The following is a 15,060-nucleotide window of genomic DNA, read 5'->3' as shown; positions in this document are numbered from 1 at the left end:
TCATGAAGTCCTGTAATTAATTACCCCCATTTCTCAAATGGAAAACAAATCCTAATTTCTGTATTTTAAACCCAGACACCACAACCCTGGGCCCTTCTGTTTTCTACCTGGGAAGCTTTAAAACTGAGTTTTCTCTTTTCCCTAAAGATGTGCCATTCATCCTCCTTCCCTGCAATGAAGTCAATGTCCCACTCACCTCCAGGTTTCACAGCTCCTACAGCTCTTCCCATAGGATCCGGTGTCCCAGCTGACTGCTACACCCTTTTCAAGGCAGTTGGCACGTTGGCTGGTTGGTCTCATGCCTGAGCACACAAAATGTTGGAGAACAAATAAATTCTGCCTCCTCCCTTAGCTCACCCTGCTGTAAATTCTTCCCCACAGCACGTGGGGAAGTTGGAAGCCCTGGCTGAGAGCAAAGCCCCAGCATCGGGATCTTCAAGAAACAATAAGAAACAAGTCCTTCTCCCATAATTTCACCTTTTAATTAAGAAAGATGGGAAGACTGATTGTGTGGTGATGAATGAAACGGAATTCATTCAGGAGAATGAAACAGGAATTCACTTGAGAATTCCTGGCAGAGCATGTGAGATCTTCCATGCTCCTGTATGCTTCTGGCCTTGAACACTGCCAGGGATGGGGCAGCCACAGCTCCTCTGGGCACCCTGTGCCAGCACCTCAGCACCCTCACAGGGAAGAGCTTCTGCCTAAGAGCTCATCTCAGTCTCCCCTGTTCTGTCAGGTTAAAGCCATTCCCCCTGTCCTGTCCCTACAGGCCCTTGTCCAAAGTCCCTCCCCAGGTTTCCTGCAGCCCCTTTAGGCACTGGAGCTGCTCTGAGGTCTCCCCTTAAGGAGCCTTCTCCAGGCTGAACCAGCCCAGCTCCCTCAGCCTGGCTCCAGAGCAGAGCTGCTCCAGCCCTCGTAGCATCTCCGTGGCCTCCTCTGGACTCGCTCGAGCCACACAGTGGTGGCCAGTGATGGCCGGTTACAGCCACAAGGGACATAAGGGCCAAGAGGCCATGAACGCAATGCAGCGCCGCACCGAGAGTCCGGCAGGATGCGGGATGGTGCAGAGAATGTCTGGCCGTAAGTCGACCCGCTCCGAGTAGCCGTGGGAACGGGGAAGGGCACGGGGGCGGAGCGGCGGCCGCGGGCGGGACCGGGATGGGGGACGGAGGAACCGTAGGAGGGAGGGACCGGGGGAGGGACCGGCTGGGGGAGGGCCTGGCCTGGGCCGGCCCGGCCCGGCCCGGCCCGCGGCGCTCTTCGGCGGCGCCGATGGGGCTGCGGGCCTGGCTGTACTCGTTGTGCGGCTGCTGCGGCTGCTGCGGCGGGGAGGCGGCGGCGGCAGAGAAAGAGCCCTTGCTGAGGTGAGACCCCGTCGGTCCCCTGCGCCTGCGAGAGATGGGGCTGAGCCCCCTCTTCCTCTCCCGCCGATGCTCCCACCGGGGATGGGTCCGGTCCCCTGGTCCGCAACCGTGCGTGAGCCCCTCTGCTCCCCCACTCTCAGCAGCTCTTTCCCGCAGGCTGGCTGCCCCGGCGCGCCACGCCGAGCCCCGTCTTCCCCCTAAGACCGTCTCAGTGATTTTACAGCCGCTGCTTTCCCTGGGGAGCTGGCCATCCCCTGTCAGAGCCGGTCAAGGTTCCCAAGGGATTTTCTGCCGTTGGTACCAAACTGCTTTCAGTTCTCTTTCCACCCGGGTTGGCTTCCCGTAGGGGCCGGGTTCTTTCTGACACCTCATGGGGCAATGCGTGCCAGGCTGTTGGACAGGGCTTGGAGCAGCCTGCTCTAGTGGACGGTGTCCCTGCCTGTGGCAGGGGGTTGGAACTGAATGAGCTTTAAGGTCCCTTCCAACCCAAACCGTTCCATGATTCTATGCTAAATTTTAGCAAGTGAACCAAGGGCAGCATCTCTGATGTTTCCTGTGTGCTCCTCGCCATAGGAACTGTTCAGCTTTTGTCTTTCTATGGTGGGGTTTCAATAGAAGAGGCTCAGGCACTGAACAAAAAATGGGTCCCCATCATTACACTGTGGGTCAGAGCTCTATTCCCAGGCAGGGGATGCTGAAAAGCAGATAACGTACTGCTGGAGCCAGCTTTATATGAAAGCAACATGCATGTTGCTTCCCAGAGAACAGCTTTTTCCCTCCTGCTGTCGGTCGCATGTCTTGTGCACAGAGCTGTGAGGTTGCCGGAGAAGGGGGTTTTGTTTAAAGATGAAGCCCCAAGTCATGGAAAAGAGCTGTGAGCTGTGCAAGCGCATAAAGGAGGGTTTGCATGTTGCAAAACATCTGTGCGTGGGGATTGCGGCACCTCTCCTTCCTTTCCAGCTGCCAGCTGGGGTCCTGGCTGCTGCTGAAGCCCATAGTGGGATCCCCAGCCCTGGGATGGGGCAGGGACTGTGCCCTCCCTGTGTCATCAGTGGGACAGGGGCATTTCAGGAAGGAAGGTGGGATGCTTCTGCTGTGGCCTACATAGGTGTCAGGTAATAGCAGAGCTGGCACCAGTGTTTGAAATGTCCTGATTTTGTGCTGTTAGAGCAGTTCCCTAAATAATAACCAGATAATCCCGAGCATGGGGCTTTCAGTGCAGGAAATTGGCAATTAACCTAAGGGGAGCAGAGCAGGCATGCAGGGAGGCTCCATCCTGTGCATCACTGGCCAGGGTGCCGGTCCCTCCCCAGGCACCTTTCTTAGTAACATGCCTTCTGCTGGGGATCCACTTAATGCTGCTGGCTCTAAGCAGGAAAGCCTGTATAAATGCTGGGCGTTCCAAAGGCACCTGCTCTTGCACACTGTGCTGGCATAATTAATCTAACAGCCTAATCACTGGCTTGTCCCTCTTCAGGAGGCTTTGGGCTTTTATTTCAAGGCAGGGATCTTGCCAAAGCACAGCTGCTGTATTGTCGGTTTTATTGCAGCATTGTTTAAAGGGAAGGACTTGCTTGAGATTTCAGATATTTTAGCTGAGTTTCAGATTTTGGGGAGGTGGTGTTGCTACCAAAAAGTTGACTTTATGACTTTTCACCTTATTTTCCCCAAGTGGACTGGTTGCTGCCTTATAAGTCCAATGTGTCAAAGAATAAAGCAGTGAGGAGGAGGTAATCTGTGTATAATGATGTGCATATTTACCTGGGCATATACAACCCATGAGGCCAGTGAAAGCAGCCAGCACTCTGTGTGGAGATGGGGATGGACCATAGCGTGGGGCTGGGAAAGGAAACCCTGGACAAAGCCAGTGAGCTGGACTGTTGCAGGGAAGCATCTAGGCTGCCTGTCTGCCTCTTGATGCACAAAAGTAGAATATGGCTCAGGTGGTGTCCTTGGGATGCAAATAAAATGGGAATTTGGACTCCAAAATGAGTTTAATCTGGACTGAATGTCCCTTGGAGCAGAAATGCGTTGATGAAGCATTAGTGCTCTCCATTTTCTGGAGAAAACCCAGAGTGTGAAATGGTCTGGGTCCCCTCTGGTCCCACAGTAACCTGCCAAGCAGGCTGCTGTTTGTGTGCTCCTATTTTTGCTCCCATTTCTTCATTTTAAATGTTTCCTGGGAGTCAGCACACTCAGGGTGTTCCCTGTTGGCAGGGCTCCTTGTGCTTGTGTGGATTTGCTGACTCCTGGGCACTGCTTGCCTTCCTTACAGGCTGCTGGATGCTTTGGAAATAGAGGCACATTGGGAAGTCCTTACAAACTGTGAGGGAGTGGCTCATAAAAGCTAAGGCTTGTTGGTGTTACTGGTTGAAGTAATCGGATGCTGTGGGTACCAATAAGTCACTGAGTGGGAAAAAGCCTGTTGAAGGCAGGATGGGACTGGACACATGCTGAGAGCACATCTGGCTCCTGAGAGATGCCTTCCACGCTGGGATCCTGTCTGCTCCACCTTTGGAAAATGGTTTGAGAAAACCCATGCTGGCTCCAGCGTAGGAAGGGTTGAGTTATGCCATCCACACCTTCTAAGTTACGTTTGTTTGCTTGTCTTTAACGAGAGATTATAAGAGATTATCTTTTCCCTTATTACCTGTTGCTCAGGTTTTTGGTTTGTTAAAAGTCTAATTAAGCTTCCTGCAGGAATGCTGTTGTGAAGGGCTTTTTCTATTTTATCTACGTGCTGAAGCTCATCTTAGCATCTTTTTTATGGCTTGGCATCATGGTTAAGCACCCGCAGTGTTATCTGATGTTTTGCTGGATAGCTTCCTTGTGAAAGGAATGAGATTTGGATAGCAAATGGAATAAACGGTGGAAATAAACAGAAGTGAGCAGGGATTGCCACAGGATGGCTGGTGAGACTATTGGGTAAGGCTGAAAATACTTCTCCATTTGTGGTGTTCTGCTCAAGTGTTTGGACATCTTGATTAGAAAAATTATGGAAATCCTCTGCTAAGAGATGTCCCAGCAGAATTCATATAACTACAGAATGGTTTGGGTTGGAAGGGATCTTAAAGATCATCCAGTTCCAACTGCCAAATTAAATAATCCTGTAAAGAAAAATGCATACCCCAGTAGCAACATAAATCCATAAAATCAACAGAACTGCCACCAGTGCAGAGAAGACTTCCCTTGGTGGGGACAGCCTTCCCAGAAGATGATGGTCTGCTTTGCTGACCACGTAAGGCTAGAATTCACATGCAGGCTGTGGACATTTCCATCCCCAGATAGAGATGGGGCTACATGTCCTTTCTGCATGTTGGCACAGGTCCCCGCACAGCTCAGTGCATCTCTGTACCTCTCAGGTAGGAGCTGCTGGTGTGGTGAGCACCTGTAGGGATTGCCTGCTTGATTTGGTAGGGTTTGGGCTGCTGGGGAGAAAATAGACCTCTAGGGTCACACAGAAACATGGTGGTGGATGTGGGATCTCTGGAGAGCATCCACTCCAATCCCTGCTCGAGCAGGGTCAGCTGGAGCAGGTTGCCCAGGACCGTGTTGGGTTTAAGTGTCTCCAAGGACTCCACAACCTCTCTGGGCAACCTCAGTGTTCACCCACCATTCTTATGAGTAAACAGAATTTCCTGTATTTCAATATGTGTCCTATCATGGGGCAGCACTAAGAAGGCTCTATCTCTGTCTCCTTCGCTCTCTCCTATCAGGTACTTGCACACAGGCAAGTACACGATGGTACTTGGGGAGGTAAAAGGATGATGATGAAGTACCTAACGCTGCCTCGTCTCTCCCCTTCTCTGCAGTAACAACAACCCCTACGCCTCCTTTGGAGCCACCCTGGCACGGGATGAGGAACAGAACCTGTGGAGCACCCCACATGATGTGACCCACACAGAGGCAGATGACGACCGGGTTCTATACAACATGATTGTGGTCAGGAACCAGCTGGACAAGGACTCGGAGGTGAGGTGGTGCCATTCCTGCACTAAGTTTCATCAAGCACCCGTTAAGCTGCTATAAACACCCCAAAGTCCCCCACTCTGGCTCACATAGACGTCAGGTCCTCCCATCTGCTCCATCACCCTCCAGATTTTACCCTATATCTGGTGTGGATGCATCTGTGGATGTCGTCCCTGGGATGCTCCCTGAGCTAGGATGCACGGTGCCCTGCAAGCACCTCTATGCCACCACCACCAAATGTGTACTGGTAGCAGTGGGATCCCCAGCTCAATTGCCTAGCTTCACAGGCTGCTTGTTTGTGTCCAGTATTCCCCTGGTTTGGCCTTTCCCTGGTCAGACTGGTGTTAGCCCCGCCCGCAGTGGCGTTCACCCGGCAATGGCAGCGCCTGGAGCTGAGCTGCCGCTCCACTGACACGTCAAGTTAAATACTTTCCTGATGGGTTGTACAGCAATTATTGAGAAGCAGAGAACTGGCACAGCTCTTGGTGCAGAAGGGAAAAATCATCACTGTTACATAAAGGCTGTTTTGCAGCCCTGATTTCCTTCACTAAAGCACTTGGGTGCAAAGCAGATTTCAGTGGCCTGATTAGGAGCAGGCTGTAGCAAATAGTGACACATTCTCCCCTCTCTGATTGCTTCTAAGACCTCAAAATGCTTGCAGCAAAGCCTGGAGGCTTCCCATTTAATTTCAACATGATTCCATTTCATCCAAGAGACTGCAAGACTGTAACTCTTCCTCCTGTTATAGTCCCCTCAAAACCAAAAGCTAACTCAGCTTTCACAAGAAGCCTTAAACTCCAGAGGTAAAGCTGAGATCAAAATTACAGTATTTATAACTGAAAATGAGATAATGCAATCCTTGTATACAGCTGACCAGAATCCCCATTTAATGTGTTTGTTTCAGGGGCTTTTGGTGGGGTTTGAATAAATATTAATATTAGAATAGATGATTTTGTTATGTTTTAATGGCTGCATGTAACCTTTACAGTTATAACTGAAGATATTCTCTTCCCTCCCCACTGCTGTTTTCTCTACCTTGTGATTGCTTGTCTTCAAGAAGACAGGGAGTGTCATCCACCCCAAATTGGCTGAAGGAAACAAGGACATCTCTGTTTTAGGGGGCTATGCCAATCCTTGGTTGTTGCAGAGCTGGGTGTACTTAGGCAGTACTGAAGCTCCTGATTCCAGCCCTTTCAAGTGCCTTTTAGCTTGGTTTAGGGCTCATGATGGGGCAGGCCTCCTACAAGCTATTATTGCTTATAAAACAGTATCACAAATGGATGGGCTGCTAAAAGGATGGCTCCCTGGGCAGGTGAAAGCTGTGTGTCAGCCCTGCAGAGGACAGCATCAGTTGTGGGTGAGCAGGAGGGCTCTCCTGCTCCTGCCTATCCTTACACCAGTGTGCCTGCTTGTCCTAACCCCTTGTCCTAGCCTGCCTGTCCTAACACCAAGGCTTTCTCCTGCATTCAGTGTATCAGTAAGGTTCTTAGTGGGTCTGAGCAGTCACCATTCCTGCCATTGAAAAAGGGAAGTACAAAGAGCATGCGGCTTCCTCTCCGCAAGAGATATAAGATCACATACCCTGGGGTCTTTATGCAATGCAGTTAATAAAAAAGCCTGAGGAGTACAACATCAGGCTGACTTTGAAGAAAGCCAGTGCTTGATGTGCTTTATTTAAATGATGGCACGGTGCCCTTTACAGCTAGTCATTGCCTCTCTCTTTTACAGCTAAGGAAACTGAGGCATAATGTATAAGCCCAGCAAGCTGTTGCAGTTTCCAGCTGCAACTGCTTCTGTGTGGCAGGACAGGGAGGGACTTGGCCAGCAAAGCGAACATTCCTGTGTTCGGCCTCGAGTGCCAAAATCTCTCCTTACTACTGGCAAGCATTTTAAAAGTAGGCCAGATTGCATTGCCCTCCCCTCCTAATGAGACTTCAGCCCTGAGAGAGAGGAAAAAAAGTCTAATTGCAAAGGAGCACTGGGCTGCAAAAGCCATAATCTGCTTTGGGAGCTGCTCTGCTCCCAAAGTCCCTAGGGAGAGCGTGTGGGTGCTGCTGGACAGGAGATGGAGGAGCGGGTTTTGTGTGTGCAGTGCACCAACATTACAAAACCATAGGTCCTCTTTTGGTTAAAAGGGGACTTAAAGGAGAACTATTGCCTCTATTGCTGCTCCTTCACTTAAAGAACTTCTGGTGTGCTGTGCACTTAGTCTATGCTTTGCCATTCCCCACCTTTTTCTTAGCTATTTTCTAGCACAGGACTTGGGGAGGGTCCCAGGATGGATCTCTTCTGGCCTGGTCATCATTGTGCTGTGGACTGCGGTAAATGAATAAACCAAACTGCATTCAAAGGGCCAGGTGTTCCAACACCGAATGCACCGTGTTATCATTTGTGGTGGGGCTGTCAGCAGCTTGCAGCATTGGTGTCCTCCTTCGGGATCAGTTCCTTGCCCCCACCATGGGGCTGGACGCACATGTGATCCATGCGGAACTGTTTCTTCTCCCTGGCTCTTCCTGATGGCCCCACTGTGAGAAATCTGGCAGCTCCAGCCCAAACTCAGTGTACCCTTAGCTTGTATAAGGATGGCAGGGCTGCTTCTCACTGAACTAGGGCAGGAAGCTCTGCGAAGCAAGCACCGTGACGTCCCGGGTGCATCCTGTTTCACACACGCAATTGGTCTTCCTGCTCAGTGCTGTGTGCTGGGAGTGTAGGCTCATGGGGCCACTGACCATGGTGGAGCTTGCTGGAGCGGTTGCCAAACCCATTGTGCAGTAGGTAGATGAGGCAAGATTCACTGGAGCCTCCTAAAGTCAGAAAGACTGAGCGACTTGCAGCTTCACATTTCTCTCTGCTTGAGGCTGATGAGTGTCACATCCTTGGATGCACTTTTGGAAGCAAAGTGTGGGCAAGGAAGAGTATGTGCAGAGAAAACCAGAAAAGCCATAGCTGAAGGGCAGGCTGAAGGGGGCTGATAAAGCTGATGCAGCCTTTGGAGATCAAAGCTGTTGTCAAAGCTTTTGAAGGCTGGGGTCAATGTTTCAGATATGGAAATACGCTCATGTTCTGCAGCATTGTTGAACCTGGTGTGATGTAAAGGAAAACCCCATACCTGGAGGTGAACTGGGGACTTTCTAGGAAAACCGGATGTTCCTTAAGATACTGCATATATATATATAGGTGAAGTCACTGTTCTAGCATGTGCCCTGCTAGTGTGGAGGAAAGCATTTTGTGGGGAACTGGACTACTGTGGCTCTGACAATTCTCCAGTTTTAACAGCAAGAGCTGCCCTGGGCTCATTGCTTATGTATGTGATGTGGATCTCCCAGAAGTCCAGTTTGTGGTGGTTCTGTTGCTTCAGTGTCTTCTGATGGGTTGCATGGAATCACCCAGCTGTGGGCAGAGAGCCTGAGCTGTTGCACTAGCACTGGTTTCAGAGAAGGAGCCAGGTTTTGGGCAGCTGCACCACAGGGCTGTGAACAGAAACTAAAGGTAGGGTTTTGCATTATGACTAGGGAAACATTGTTCTTATGGCTTGTAAATGCAGTGTTTATTTCTTCTTTTGGCTTATTCCTTTGGGGCAGGTGGCATCATAAACCCCGGTAGCAAATTCCTCTGCCTGCATTTCTGTGAGGGACCTGGCTAGCAGAGCTATGCATGATCCTCCTGGGAACCCATTAATGAGCTGACACAGACCCTTTTTCTGCTTCCTCCTGCTCTCCTACTGGCTTCTTTGTTTTTAAACAGGTTGCAGAGAAGGTCAGTATTGCAACGTGCTGTTGCTGGGGCATGCTGGGTTTGAGTGCTGATGGGTTTGTAGAGGGTTGGGGATGCCAGCTGGGGAGCCCAGAACTGACTCTCTTAACCTGTATGCCTTTCTTAAACTGAACCCAGTTTAAGCTTTTTCGAAGCTGCAAAGTCAGTTGATGGTTCAGTGTATGAGCGTGGATCTAGAGTTTGTATTTGCTCAACTACTTCCAGCGCAGCCACACAGGAGCATCCCTGGATGCCGTGTGGTACCTTCCTGCACTGATATTTCAGTTCTTCCCTGACAACTCTGTTTTGACCTCATTTCCAAAGTAACTCTTGAACAGAATGGTGACACCAATTACTTTCAAAGAAATAAAGGAAATGTTTCTGACAGAGGGTTGCTTTGGCAACATGAAGAAAGCTCCATACTAACTAGAAGCTTTCATATGATCAGGGATGAAAAGTTGGACAGTGCTTGCCTGTTTCCTTGGCACACTTTTTTCCAGAGCTCTGAGTTATGCACCAACCTGGCTTGTATTTCGTGCCCAGCATTTTCTCACCTCCGTTTGGCATTTGCAGTTTTAGTGTATCACACTACAGTCAGTTTTCCAGGTAAATATCTGGAGGGCTGAGCACTCAGAGAAGACAGCTGGTGGAGTTTTCCTGCTGCTCCTGGGATGTTCTTGACCCATGCACAAAGGATTTTCTCACCCAGGGCCAGTAACTGCAACCTGCTCTGGTTTCCTGGGGTTAATCCATATTTTGGGCAAAAGGGCATTTATTTCTTCAAGGATTGATTTTGAATGTAATGCTGGGATGTCCCAGACCCATGGAAACACCAAGGATGTGGGTGCACAGAATGCGGTGCACAGATGCAGCCGAAGTCTCTGATGTTGCCCATTCCTACACGCAAGCAGGACGAGCATTGCTCTTCCTCTGCTTTGTTGTTAAAGGGAGATGCTTGGTAGAATAATTTTGGGTGTGGAAAGATTTCCTCATTAAAGTAACACAGCAAACAGCCTCCTGCCCACAGTGTTTAGGATGCCTCTGCCACAAGAAATTGCCTGGGAAAACTCAGGATTGCTGAGGCTGATGGAGAACAGGGCATGAGTCCCTCTGAGAGCTCAGCCCATTGCTGCTCAGCCTCATCCTCATGATCTCTGCTGTTAATCCAGAGAAAATCAGGAGCAGCTTCCCTGCATGCTAAGCACTGCTTGCCGTGGAGCTTAACCCTGAAAGCTGCTGCCAAGTGCCAGCAAACTACGTTTCAGGGAGAGGAGCATCTTCCTCCCCCCGTCCCCCCACCCTGCCCCGGCTCACTAAATCATCTGCATGAAGCACACTTGGAACCACAATGGCCATCTGGATTGACTATCTGTGTTAAAGCACTTGTTTATCTCTGCAGGAAGGCAGAGACATGCCGCTTATATCCCCACAGCATGCCCAGATTGGTTTGCTCTCCTTTCTGCTTATACCATGGGGTCACAAGCAGGCTGAGATGTTTCCAAGTGATCCCTGCCAGCAAGGACCATCGTGCAGCCCTTTTAATCTCTTTTTAAACCTTTCAGGTCTGCAGTAAACTTCCCACAAAGCTTGAATGCAATTCAGCCCCCCTTCTCCTTTTCACTGAGGGGATCTGGGTTCCTGGGTGCCACAAGAGAGGAGGGTCTGGTCCCTGCCTGCTTTCTCTTGCAAAACTAGCTGCAAAAAACTCCAGGGCTAGGAACTGCAACCTACTGTGGCTTCCTGTGGTTAATTCAGATTTGTGCAAATGGGTAATTTTAATTCAAGGATTGATTTTGAGTGCGGTGCTGGGATGTCCCTGTCTGCTTTCTCTCTGCTCTATGGGAAGATGAGCAGTGCAGAGTGAGCGAAGCTGTTTCCCCTGCTCTCCTGACCTGAATTCACCAGTGACTTAACCCCAACGGCTGCTTCTTCCAAAGTCTGATCTCCAACTCAATATCAGATCAGTTCTTTAGGGCACCAGGTATCGGAAAACCGGTGGGATTTCTAGAATACATCCAGCCTTTCTGGGTGTTGTTTAACCCCTTTGAAACCAGCATGACACGTAGGAAAATCCCAGGCAGACAGCACAGATTAATGCCTGTTTATTCTACAAGAGTCCATCTCTGTAATCTGTTGCTGAGAAATGAGATTAATTAAGGTTATTAGTGCAAGGGAATTAGCTGAGCGAGGTTATGACCTGCTGTTGGGATGCTTCTGTGAATGCATCCTTTGCAGTGTGGGCATTGATTAAACTCAGCTAGTAAAGTACTCCTGGTTTTCCTGCAGAATATATGGATTTTCACAGGAATGCATACTTATAGAATGGAATCATAGAATCATAGAATAGTTTGGGTTGGAAGGGACCTTCAGATGTGTTTAATTGTGCTGGTATAGCTTCAGTAAATAACCTTAAACTCTTCCCTTTTAGACAGTGACCCGTTATGCAGATGTATCTTAGAATCATAGAACGGTTTGGGTTGGAAAGGACCTTAAAGATCACCCAGTTCCAACTCCTGCCACAGGCAGGAGCACCTCACACTAGACCAGGTTGCTCCAAGCCCAGTCCAGCCTGGCCTTGAACACTGCCAGGGAATTTAAAGCTTGAGGTCAAGTGCAAGGATTTAAGCTGTAGAGCTAGAGGAGGCATTAGCTGTAGCAACTGGCAGCTATTAATAGTTACTATGTCAAATGACTCCAGCTCAGTCCTCAACCATCCACATGCATCCCTCTTCTCTGGTATTTAAAAAAGGATACCCCAGCCTTTAAAAAAAAAAAAAGTCTATTTTTTTCTTGTTTTCTCATACTTTTGAAACCCTGCCTACTCCAGTTAAACGCCAAACAGGGGGCTGAGCAGTTTGGAAAAGCCAATGTTTGACCATGCTGAGAGCAGTAACTTTTAGTTTCCCATGGGCTATCATCAGCCATGGGAACTGCATGGCTATCATCATGCCAACTGAACTGCAAGGCTATGGAAATAAGGTGTTGCAATATATTAATGTGTGGTTGTGGTTTCTCAAGCTGTAAAGGCTGAATAAGGTACTTTCACAAGCTCAGGTTTTGATACTAGCTGAAGTGTCAAGGTTTGGGGTAAAGGGCTTTGGCCCACAGACCTTTGTCAACCTTCATACCAATCCCTCTGTGCCAACATCAACAGTTCTGCTCTGGATCTGTTTCTAAAAGCTGGAATTCCTAGAAAACCAGCAGAAACCTCCCCACATGCAAATGATGATCTCTTATCCCTTTGCTTTGCAGGAATGGCAAAAGCTCAACTATGATATTTATACCTTACGGCAGACCCGAAAAGAAGTGAGAAGCAGGTGGAAACACATTTTGGAGGATTTGGGTAAGCTAGGGGACAAAATGATGTGATTTCTGTGGTACCAGTGATGGTTCAGAATGGGAATAGCTCTACAGAATTAGGCTGGTAGAGGAGAACCATAGGCAAACAGAATGAGGTTGCTGAGCAATGCCATCAGGTAGCCCACATAGCAGCTGAGAGCCTGTGGAGATTCTCCAGAGCTCAGGCATGGCTGGGAGGAGATGGGGCTACTGTGGCACATCAAAACGCCTGTAAATCATGATCAGTGGTGGAGCCTTTCAAGCCTGTAATAGCATGCAGAGTCATCTGTTTCAAGCTTCCTTGTGGAAACTTAGCAGGGACACCTGCGAGTTCACATGGGTTTTTCTAAACAAGATCAACAAGGAGAAATGAATATTGCTTTCAGATTTGAACACAGATAAGTCTTATTTTTCTTCCTTAGCCCATGCCTTTAGCTGATGAGAGCTAAACCACCCACTTTGTTTACTATTTGAAATATTCTTTCACCAAATGAAATGACTCAACAGTGGCCTTCCTACTTTTGGAATGTTTCCTAGCCTGCAAATAGTGAACTGCACCCACCAGTCCTGTGTTCTGAGCTGCTGCTCCTCTGGAGAATTCAGTGTGTGACCTGGTTTCTCACATACATACATAGCATGTGACACTCAGGCCGAGGAGATGTCCCATACTGACACATCAGTGTGGGGACTTGCATCATGCTCTGACGGAGGTTGGCAGCTAATGAGAGAAGGATGTGGGAATTGAGCACACTTGTTGGGCTGTTCAAGGGCATTATCACTGGGAGACAGATGGGTATCTCAGCTGCTCCTGCCCTACCTGCTGTTCTGGGTGGGAGGAACACGATGAATTCATGACTAGGTATCAGCATTCACCTTCACCCAGGTGCTCACGTAGCCGGTACAGAGCAAACACGGGAAGGATCAGTTGACACCCTTGCATCTGTTACTGCACGTTGATGTGGCTCTCCGACATCTCCCTCACGTCTGCAATGGCTCAGGAGCTGTTTTGCAAAGGGTGGGGAAGCTCAAGGCTGGGGATCATTTGGCCTGAGCATAGCTAAGTGCAACCAGATGTGAAATCTGCTGTCTTTTGTTATCTAGAGACCACCACTCTTTCCTCATAGGTATTTTCAGGTGAGACACACCACCACCAGCTCCCTGGAGCTGAACAAAGAGTTAATGGTAGCCATTACACTGAAAGATCCCTGCATTTATTTTCCTCCTTTCCTTCCTTGGATACCCTTCCTATAAGGGATGCTGACTGCTAAAGGAAAAATTACCCAGTCATTCTTTACTGCCAAAGGTTTTTTATCACTGTTACCTTCCAACAACACCAGCCCTGAAAGCTCTGGCAGCATCAGAAATCAGCACCCTGGCTGCGGAAAGCTAGCAACAAACTTGCTCTGAACGCTTATACCTGCCTCAAATGCAGACACAGCCTGCCTGAGGGAAATGCTAGTTTGTTTTAGCAAACAGGGAATGCAGCAGCCTGAGGTGGAGGGCAGGAAGGAACCTCGCAAGAGCCTGGAGGGCTCAGGGATGACCCTGCTTGCCTGTTTGACTCGTTTCTGTAACATCCCTTTCCCAGGTTTCCAGAAGGAAGCAGACTCCCTCTTGTCAGTGACCAAGCTCAGCATCATCAGTGACTCTCAGAACATGGGCAAAGCCCGGGACATCTTGTTAAAGCTCTCTGAAGAGACAAACATCTTTCCAACTAGCTGGGAGCTTTCTGAACGCTACCTCTTTGTGGTGGTGAGTACCTCCTAGCATGCCTTCCTCCCCGCTGTCCCATTCCTGCAGGTGAGCTCAAATGAAGGGAAGCAGGTAGATGAACTGTGTGTAGTGACTGTGAACCTCTGTTGCTTTGTTAGGACCGGCTCATAGCCCTGGATGCTGCAGATGAGTTCTTCAAGATGGCCAGCATGGTGTACCCGAAGAGACACAGTGGGGAAAGAGTGGATGATAACCAGAAGGCCCCGCAGTGCACCTCTGTTGTGATGCCCTGAGGAACCTGTCATGCTGGCACAAGATGGGTAGTGGGTTTCTTCCCTTCTGGGACCAGGCTCCTCTGATGAGGGGTTAGCACAAGTAGTGCTGCTCCTTGTTTTCCTGCAGAGAAGCAAGTGGGCCGGCCAGAGCAGAGCGAGGAGGTCGGTGAGCTGTGCCCCACCGGGAGGGTACAGGAAGGTGGATGCTGGTCCCAAGGTCCTCCTAAGCAGAAGGGAGCAAGAACTGCTGTACTGTAGCCCTGACAGAAGACCGCTAGCCAAGTAGCATATGCAATAGGCACAGGGAGAAGCTGCTGTGCCAGGTGTTGCTACCAGTAGCTGCAGAAGTTGAGATGCCTGTAGTTGCAAACACTGCAAGGAGATCCGCGTTTCCACCGTCCATTGGTACCTGCCACTGTCCCCTCCTTTGACCCTGCTAGCCAGGATGATGAGGGAGGAAAAATACTGCAGTCTGCAACTCCATGATGTTTCTCTGTGCACTGCTCCTCTTCCTCATCCCCAGTCCATGGCAGCCACACCAAGGGATTCAGCAAAGAGGAGCAACACTCTCCGGGAGAAGAGTTAATGCCCTGGCAATGCCTCAGAGCAGTGTTACAGTTGGGTGCTCTACCCCAAGCCATTAG

At 49.5% G+C, this 15,060-nt stretch overlaps 1 protein-coding gene across 1 annotated transcript; it reads left to right on the top strand.

Annotated features, from left to right (window-relative positions):
* Positions 1–1,234: 1,234 nt before the first annotated feature.
* On the top strand, positions 1,235–14,951 carry MREG (melanoregulin). Its single transcript, XM_062603394.1, has 5 exons — positions 1,235–1,367; positions 5,180–5,339; positions 12,342–12,432; positions 14,017–14,180; positions 14,300–14,951. The coding sequence occupies exons 1-5, from the start codon at positions 1,276–1,278 to the stop codon at positions 14,432–14,434; spliced, it is 642 nt and encodes a 213-aa protein (XP_062459378.1). The 5' UTR covers positions 1,235–1,275; the 3' UTR covers positions 14,435–14,951.
* Positions 14,952–15,060: the final 109 nt, after the last annotated feature.

The sequence above is a fragment of the Pezoporus occidentalis genome, unplaced genomic scaffold (assembly GCF_034315485.1).
Source record: "Pezoporus occidentalis ecotype Australia unplaced genomic scaffold, CSIRO_AGI_Poc_V1 ctg118, whole genome shotgun sequence".
Taxonomy (NCBI): domain Eukaryota; kingdom Metazoa; phylum Chordata; class Aves; order Psittaciformes; family Psittacidae; genus Pezoporus; species Pezoporus occidentalis.
Note: the sequence above shows the minus strand (reverse complement) of the source record. Positions and strands in the feature narration are given on the sequence as shown.